The sequence below is a fragment of the Palaemon carinicauda genome, chromosome 22 (genome assembly GCF_036898095.1).
Source record: "Palaemon carinicauda isolate YSFRI2023 chromosome 22, ASM3689809v2, whole genome shotgun sequence".
In the NCBI taxonomy this organism is placed as follows: domain Eukaryota; kingdom Metazoa; phylum Arthropoda; class Malacostraca; order Decapoda; family Palaemonidae; genus Palaemon; species Palaemon carinicauda.
Window position 1 is genome coordinate 100,776,392 of NC_090746.1, and position 10,265 is coordinate 100,786,656.

General features: G+C 33.2%; 1 protein-coding gene across 1 annotated transcript; it reads right to left on the bottom strand.

The window, feature by feature from the left end:
- Nucleotides 1–1,199: 1,199 nt before the first annotated feature.
- Nucleotides 1,200–8,136, bottom strand: LOC137616203 (uncharacterized). Its single transcript, XM_068345842.1, has 3 exons — nt 8,028–8,136; nt 7,288–7,472; nt 1,200–1,825 (listed from the first exon to the last, which is right to left on the bottom strand). The coding sequence occupies exons 2-3, from the start codon at nt 7,449–7,451 to the stop codon at nt 1,330–1,332; spliced, it is 660 nt and encodes a 219-aa protein (XP_068201943.1). The 5' UTR covers nt 7,452–7,472; nt 8,028–8,136; the 3' UTR covers nt 1,200–1,329.
- Nucleotides 8,137–10,265: the final 2,129 nt, after the last annotated feature.

Genomic DNA, 10,265 nt, shown 5'->3' on the forward strand with positions numbered 1-10,265 from the left:
TATATATATATATATATATATATATATATATATATATATATATATATATATATATATATATATATATATATATATATATATACATAATTATGAAAACCTTTTGCTAAACAAGATGAAATTATGAAAAGTAAAATGACACTTTCTCTAAGAAGAAAAGTATTTAATCAGATGGTCCTACCAGTATTACCTTATGCAACAGAAATTTGGAGCCTTGCTAAAAGCTTAGAATATAAGCTAGTTATTACTCAAAGATGAAGGAAAAGAATAATGAAGGGAATAACACTAAGAGACAGAAAAAACATCAACATTGATATGAGAGCAAACTAAAGTAGAGGATAATCTAACATGTAAGAAAAAGATTTTGTCCTAGGTAGAACATATAATGAGAATGATAGAAGGACATTAAGAAAAACTAAATGGGTCCCTAGAGGTTCCAATAAAAACAAAGGAAGGAAGAAAAGACGACGGACTTGACGAACTAAGAAAATTTGCAGGTATAAACTGTCATAGAAAAGAACATAAGCAGGAGTGAGTGTAAGGAGATGTTTGAGGCCCTTGGCCTACAGTGGACTAGCAACGGCTGATGTTGATGATGATTATGATATGCATATATATATATATATATATATATATATATATATATATATATATATATACATATATATACAGTAGTGTATATATATATATATATATATATATATATATATATATATATATATATATATATACGTGTATATATATATGTATATATTTACATACATACATACATACATATGTATAAATATATATAATATATATATATATATATATATATATATATATATATATATATAGATAGATAGATATATATGTATATATATGAAGTGTTTATCAATAAACATATAAATATATATACATTGCTTTCATAAATATACCTTATATACATATAAATGAATAATTACAAACATATATATATATATATATATATATATATATATATATATATGTATATATATATATATATATATATATATATATATATATATATATATATATATATATTAATATATGTTTATTACTCTTCCTCCTCTACTGTAGTTTCAGTACATAACCATTCTACTGTTTAAATAAATATTGCTTTTTACTCCATTAAAAACTTTTAAAGTATTCCTATACAGTAATGAGGAGAATAATTTAATAAAAAACACTTATTTCTTTTATTGTAATTTTTCCCTACAAGAACAATGCCAATATATTGTTAATCTTATTAAAGGATTCTGATAGAATACAGATGAAAAGAATCCCCACTCATGATCCCACAGGGTAGAATTTTCCAAACGAAATGAGTGATTATATCTCACATACACACCGATAGGTTGCCACTAAAGATTCATCTCCCACAAAGCCCCTTTCCACAGCAATATAATATTGCTTTCCGCCATAGTTGTTGGGCTGTCCAGGGCTCCATCCCAGCAAGGTAGTGATGACCTGGCCATCCATGTCATACCAAGTACTGAGGTCGTCGTCTGGATGGCGGTACATCCCCACGTAGTACACTTCCACTTGATAAACATGACAGAGATGAGTTGCGTAATTGTTATCGAAAGGCAAGAAAACGCGACCTCCTTTGTCCTCACAGCGCTGCTTGCAGGCAGGCCATGTGTATTTGCTAACAGACATGTCGATCCTCTTGTTATTCCAGCCACAGAGGTGGTAATTCTGGACAGTAGGTGCAGCTGAGGTTGTGGTGAGGCTGGCGTCCACAGAAAGCAAGAGGCCGCAGCGATTTGTTACTGGGTCCCATTGGATAAGGTAACACTGCTGCCAGAAGCATCTCTGGGAACATCTGAGGGGGTATTTGCAGCATTAGGTTTTGGAAACAGTGTAGTTAAAACGTAACGTAACCTAACCCGACCTAATGTACCCCACCCTAATCTAACCCAACATAACCTAACTTAGGGGGAAAGAGGAATAACGTTAGATTAGGCTACAGAACGCTAAATGTTTCTTGTAATTACCTAACGTCCGAGGCACGTTGCTTGCATTAGGTTTAGGGAACAGTGAAATTAAAACCTAACCTAATCTACCACAACCTAATCTGCCACTTCCTAACCTAACGTAAGGACGAAAAGAAATATCGTTAGATTAGGCTAGAGAACGGTAAAATATGCTTCTGGCAATTACTCAACTTCTCTGAGGCATGTGGCTTGCATTAGGTTTTGGGAACAGTGCAGTTATAACATAACTTAACCTACCCCGTCCTAGTTCAACCTAACCTAACCTACATTAAAGAGAAAAAGAAATCGCGTTAGATTAATCTACAGAACGATAAATGCTTCTTGTAATTAATTAACTTCTCTGAGGCATGGGACTTGCTGGCAGCATTTAAAAATGTCTTTATAGTTATTCATGTAACCCTGTGTTTTTTTAAGACACCTGACAATGGAGTGTAATTCTAAACATTAATATGCATGTGACAGAATTAGACGTAGCAGCCAAGGTGGAATGTTGGTCATTGCTAATGTTTAATCATTTCACTGCTATTGGCAAATTTTGTCAAAATATTAAAAAGTTAAATTTATTTTAAAATCACCTGAAGCATATCAAGTTTGTATTCATTGGAAAGGTCTTGATGTGAACTTTCCAATAAATAGCAACAATCTAGGGTTTGTGTGGTCTTGAAAGATTTCGCTAGGTCATCAGATTTTGATGAATTCAACACTGGCAATGAAAGGGTCAAAACATGCCAAAGGGTTTCCAAGATTTTTTTCAACACGTCTTGTGAACTGCAACTTCAGGTTTAACTAAGCTATAAGGTTTAAAGGTTTAACCCTGGATAGGTACGGTCCTCGGACACCCCTTTAAGGGTATACTCGGACGCGAACGACCCCGACGCCAAAAAAAATTCTTGAAAAATCAGTTTTTGCAGTAACCTCCTTTTTTCTTTTGCCAAAAATAACTTCAATGAATGCTTAAAACAACTGTATAGATAAATACTACTCATCTGCAGAAAAACTATTTATTATAAATATTTTAAAAAATTAAGTAGAAAAAAAAAAAGACCTGACATAAAAATTCATAAAAAAAAAGTTTATACATATATACACAAATCCTTTTAGGAATTGATTCTTGAATGTTTAGGACACATCTTGATGTATTTTGGATGAAGTCAGACCCATGGAGGTGAAGATCTGAAATGAGAAAAAAAGGGTAACTTTTTTTGGCCAAAAAAATTTGTCCAAATTTCATGAATTTTTTTGGGTACCCAAATGAAATAGGAAGTGGCTAATTTTTTTAGGGAATAAACATATGTTATCCTAAAATAGAAATATGTAAAAAAATCTTCATTATTTTGTAAATTACATTTATATCAGGGGCCATATCTAAAGGTAATTTTTTGAGTACTTAGAAATTTCGTAAAAAAATACATATATTTAATATATAATATGATATTTATGCAGGTAAAAATATACCAAAATATCACAAATTCTATAGGGAACAAGAATATATATAGATAGGGCAGCTTACGCTTCGGATATGTCCACAAAATGGCCGCCAACCACACTGACTCAGACTCCCTAATCTGCCACTTGAAATGTAGGAAGGGTATGTCAATTTCAAGGTGTTATTTACTAATCTAATTATTATTGGATATGCATAAAAATTGTATGGTGGGTTGCTGGATAATTGTCGATTATTTTACGAATATAAAATTAAAATTCTGACCCAAAAAAATTTTTTTGAAGGGAAATAAAATCGAAAAAAAAAATGTAAAACAATATTTTAGCTAAAAAAATTAGATGATATTCAATCAAAAAAAAAGTAAACAAAATTTTCCGACAAATAAACATCTAGAGGAATCATTACTCTGTGATAGTTCCTTAGTACGTAGTAATTTTGAAAGAATTGGGAAAAAACGAAAAAATGGCAATCACCGGAAAATCGAACACATACCTATATATACGCCATATCTGGCTAAAAAAAAGATAGGCATGGGTAGCCAGATCATCTAGAAACACTTTCCAACACTATAAAAATATAAGTTTTGCGACACTACTTGCCAATTCCTTACGGTAACATGACTAAGCAAAAAAATGCAAAACAAATAAAAAGGGCCACTCGAGGAAAAATGGCTAACATTCTAATATACGGCATTTCAGAAAAAAAAAATTCAGCCACGTGCTAGTCAAACCATCAAGGCACATTTTCCGACAAATAAACATCTAAATGAATAATTACTCTGTGATAGTTCCTTAGTACGTAGTAATTTTGAAAGAAATGGGAAAAAACGAAAAAATGGCAATCACAGGAAAATCGAACACATACCTATATATACGCCATATCTGGCTAAAAAAAGAAGATAGGCATGGGTAGCCAGATCATCTAGAAACACTTTCCAACACTATAAAATTATAAGTTTTGCGACACTACTTGCCAATTCCTTACGGTAACATGACTAAGCAAAAAAATGCAAAACAAATAAAAAGGGGCACTCGTGGAAAAATGGCCATTCTAATATATGGCATTTCAGAAAAAAAAAATTTCAGCCACGTGCTAGGCAAACCATCAAGGCACATTTTCCGACAAATAAACATATAAATGAAATATTACTCTGTGATAGTTCCTTAGTACGTAGTAATTTTGAAAGAAATGGGAAAAAACGAAAAAATGGCAATCACAGGAAAATCGAACACATACTTATATATACGCCATATCTGGCTAAAAAAAAAATAGGCATGGGTAGCCAGATCATCTAAAAACACTTTCCAACACTATAAAAATATAAGTTTTGCGACACTACTTGCCAATTCCTTACGGTAACATGACTAAGCAAAAAAATGCAAAACAAATAATAAGGGGCACTCGCGGAAAAATGCCCAACATTCTAATATACGGCATCTCAGATAAAAAAAAAGACATGCACGTGTTAGCCCAACCATCAAGGCACACTTTCTAACACATAAACATGAAAAAAAAATCAATAATATACGGCAATTCCTTACTACGTAGTAAATTTTTACAAATATTGAAAAAAAACAGAAATTGGCAACCGCAGTTAAATACCCAATATACCAATAACTACGTCGTATCTGACAAAAACAAAATCACGCATGGGTAGCCAGATCATCTAGACACACTTTCCAACACTAAAAAAGCAAAAGTTTTACGACACTATTTCGCAATATCTTACGGAAAAATGACTTGGCAAAAAAATGAAAAAAAAGGAAAAAGGGACACTCGCGGTAAAATGCCCGACATTCTAATATACGACATCCCAGATAAAAAAAAAGACATGCACGTGTTAGCCCAACCATCAAGGCACACTTTCTAACACATAAACATGAAAAAAAAATGAATAATATACGGCAATTCCTTACTACGTAGTAATTTTTACAAATATTGAAAAAAAAACAGAAATTGGTAACCGCAGTTAAATACCCAATATACCAATAACTACGTCGTATCTGACAAAAACAAAGTCATGCATGGGTAGCCAGATCATCTAGACACACTTTCCAACACTAAACAAGCAAAAGTTTTACGACACTATTTGGCAATATCTTACGGAAAAATGACTTGGCAAAAAAATGAAAAAAAATGAAAAAGGGGCACTCGCGGTAAAATGGTCCTCGTGGTGATGAACGACATTTTAACTAAAAAAAAAAACATGCACATGGTAGCCAAACAATCCACCAAGACTTTCCACAACTGATAACCTATACAAGTTGCACCATTCTACGACAATTTCATAATACGTAATAACTTTGATAATTATGCAAACTACCCTAGAAGGGTAAACTCGGACGCGAACGACCCCGACGCGTCTCAGAAATCGGGGAAGGAGTACAGCTACAGCAATGCACATCTGGACACTACTAGAGCGTGTAGGGGAGACACCTCCTGCAGGTCGATCACCCACAAATTCAGTCACGGGGGTGAGTCACGTGAGAAAAACCTGTTTTTTTTTGACGCTCGGGGTCGCAAACGACCCACCGTACCTATCCAGGGTTAAAGGCCGCTCATGAATGGCATAGGCAAGGGACATAGACATTGCCCTATCAAGCAGGACAAGGCCCTAGACACTGTTACATATGATCAGCGCCCAAGCCCTCTCTCCACCCAAGTTTGGACCAAGGAGGGCCACGCAATAGCTTCTGATGACTCAGCAGATAGACCTAAACCCCTCATCCCTGGCTCAAAAGGATGGTGAGGTTGCAGCTATCAAGGGAACTAACGAGTTTGAGCGGGACTCGAACCCCAATCTGGCAATCACCTAGCAAGGATGCTACCACCAGGCCACCACAATCCCCAATAATTAACTATGAATACCAGAGAAGAAGCGGTTTTAGCTACGATTCGTATGAAATGGAATATTGCTCTGGTTTAAACTCCACCTCAGGAAACCAGCTAATTTAGTTCCATTTCATAACATTGATTTTGTACATACCATCACACTTGAATATTGATTGAAATAAAACTTGGTATCTTTCGGGGTAGTATATTGAGATTTTACACGATATGATCGAAGTAATTACCCTCATGAAACAGTTTACGGGCTCATTCTCCTCAAACCCTGACTATTTATAATACCGAAATGGATTACTATATATATATATATATATATATATATATATATATATATATATATATATATATATATATATATAAATATATATATATATATATATATATATATATATACATGAGTATATAGCCTATATATACACACATACACGTACATGCATACATATAGATATGCATATAGAGATATACATATACTGTACATATACATATAAGTATATATACACACATACAAGCAAATCTATTAGATATGTATATATATATATATATATATATATATATATGTATGTATATAGCACATTATATATACTGTATGTGTAGATACATAATACATAATATATATATATATATATATATATATATATATATATATATATATATATATATATATATATATATATATAGATATATATATATTTATATATATATCTATATATATATATATATATATATATATATATATATATATATATGTGTGTGTGTGTGTGTGTGTGTGTGTGTGTGTGTGTGTGTGTGTGTGTGTGTGCGTGTGTAATTTGGACGTGCGTGTAGAAATCACAAAAGCTAACACATGATGAGCATAAATTGTGTATTATAGCCACGAAAGCAAAAATGAAAAGACATATATACATATATATATATATATATATATATATATATATATATATATATATATATATATATATATACACATATAAAACTTTTCTTTGAAACAACTTCCTTTACCTAATCAAACTATTAGCAATGATGAAGACGTAAACTCCATTGATTGTCTTCCCTTCGTGTAGGAAACAAAAAGACTTGGATGATATAACATCGGATTTAGAAACCGTCACCATCATCATCATCCTTATCAATATGAACATTATTCCATGGAGCTTCAGTTGCATAGTGTTGAAGATGGTCTGAAACTTAAAATGTAATTTCATGAGTAATATTTATTTTTTTTTTCCTTGTTTCCTTTCCTTACTGGGCTGTTTTCCCTGTTGGAGCCCCTGGGCTTATAGCATCCTGCTTTTCCAACTAGGGTTGCAGCTTAGCAAATAATAATAATAATAATAATAGATAAGAAAAATAGTACAGAAGACATTCGTGTAATATCAGGTTTTGATACAGAATTTGGTTGAGGAAGAGGGTGGCAGATTTGATCTAGAATTTCCAGTCAAATTTCTAGTCAAATCGGTTGACTCTAGATATCAGGATTCAAGAATCCCTAATTTATGTCCTATTGAGTAACAAGAAACGATTTTACATATAGATAATGAGTAAAAATGCTACAAACTGCAGAGTGATGATAGTTACATCATACAAATATAACTATACTCTTCGTAAGTATTGATAGTCCAAGAAAAATTTATGCAAAATAATGCTTGCGAGTTCGTATATTGTGCTTTTGAATTCCTGAAAGTAGAATGCTTTAATAGTTGGATCTTACTATTGACATGAAAAAGAGAGTTAACACAGACCTACTGCTCCTTGGAACAATTCGTCGAGCTCAGTACAGCGCAGAAAAGAGAAGATTTCACAGATTGCACGGGGCCTCTTCACCAGCGGTCAGCAGAGACTGGACTGTGGTGGAAACCGTGGAAGTCAGGCGTTGAGTGACTGAGAATTTGGAACCATCAGACCGTCTCAAATCAACAATACGGAATACTGTAGACTCCGCCTCCTTACACACGAAATATTGAAGACTCTGCCTCCTTACACACGAACTATTGTAGAATCCACCTCCTTCCACACGAACTATTGTAGACTCCTCCTCCTTACACACAGAAATATTGTAGACTCTGCCTCCTTACGCACAAAATATTGTAGACTCCACCTACTTACATACGAAATATTGTAGACTACGCCTCCTTACACAAGAAATATTGTAGACTCCGCCTCCATACACACAAAATATTGTAGACTCCACTTTCTTACACACGAAATATTGTAGACTCCGCCTCCTTACACACGAAATATTGTAGACTCTGCCTCCTTACGCACAAAATATTGTAGACTCCGCCTCCTTACACACGAAATATTGTATACTCCGCCTCCTTACACATGAAATATTGTAGACTCCACCTCCTTACACACAAAATATTGTAGACTCCACTTTCTTACACACGAAATATTGTAGACTCCGCCTCCTTACACATGAAATATTGTAGACTCTGCCTCCTTACGCACAAAATATTGTAGACTCCGCCTCCTTACACACGAAATATTGTATACTCCGCCTCCTTACACATTAAATATTGTAGACTCCGCCTCCTTACACACGTACACACGAAATATTGTATACTCCGCCTCCTTACACACGAAATATTGTATACTCCGCCTCCTTACACATGAAATATTGTAGACTCCGCCTCCTTACACGCGAAATACTGTAGACTCCGCCTCCTTACACACGAAATAGTGTAGACTCCGCCTCCTTACACACGAAATAGTGTAGACTCCGCCTCCTTACACACGAAATATTGTAGACTCCGCCTCCTTACACACGAAATAGTGTAGACTCCGCCTCCTTACACACGAAATAGTGTAGACTCCGCCTCCTTACACACGAAATAGTGTAGACTCCGCCTCCTTACACACGAAATATTGTAGACTCCGCCTCCATGCACAAGTCCAAAAAAACTACGTTTTTCCTTCTCATGGGTGTTTGCAATTCTTTGGAGGCGAGTCTCTAGTCCTGCTGCCGCAAATAAAATGCAAAATTTTCTTTGAATCAAGTTTGTTTATCACCTTTGATCTGAATTATAATGCTTGATGACCATGAGTTCGATCATGAAAGCGACTTGTTAAGCCATACAATACACAACTCAACTGAGTTTGCGATTTATTAACCCATATAATACGTGACTCACTGAATTTGGTATTCGCCATGAAACGTTCGATATTTTGAAGAGACTTAACGTACCGGAAAAAAAATTAATGTTTTTAAGGATATCAACTGTTCAAACTCACTCTTTATGTAAATTTATCCTTAACATTTGAACAAGTTGTACGTAAACACATTTATCCTGTTTTGATATATAAATGTTGATCTTTCATCAAAGCGTAACTTTCGCCAAACTATTTTGTTAAATGTGGCGGTAATTTGGTCAAAAGTTCTATCATTTATAGATGACCATGGTGTACGATTTTCGGAATTCCTATTATTAATTATTATTATTATTACTATTATTATCATCATCATCATCATCATCATCATGATTATTATTATTATCATTATTATTATTAAGGTGTTTTGCATAATTCCTTCATCTTTTTTAATGTATCCTGCTATCCCTACACTTCATTCAATCATTTAAGCGATTTTTTTTTTTTTATTTCAAAACGACAATATCTGTTTTGATGTTACTGTTTCTAAAACATTTCATTAATTGTTAATTATTTCTCATATAATTTATTTATTTCCTTATTTTCTTTCCTCACTGGGTTATTTTTCCCAGTTGGAGGTCTTGGGCTTAAAGCACCTTGCTTTTCCAACTAAGGTTGTAGCTCAGCTAATAATAATAATAATAATAATAATAACAAAAATAATAATAATAATAATAATAATAATAATAATAATAATAATAATAATAATAATAATAATAATAATAACAACAATAATAATAATAATAATTAAAATTATTATAAACTGAAGGAAAATGCTCAAGAGATATTCCATTTACTTCAAACCTTATCCAAATCAAACTTCTGGTTAG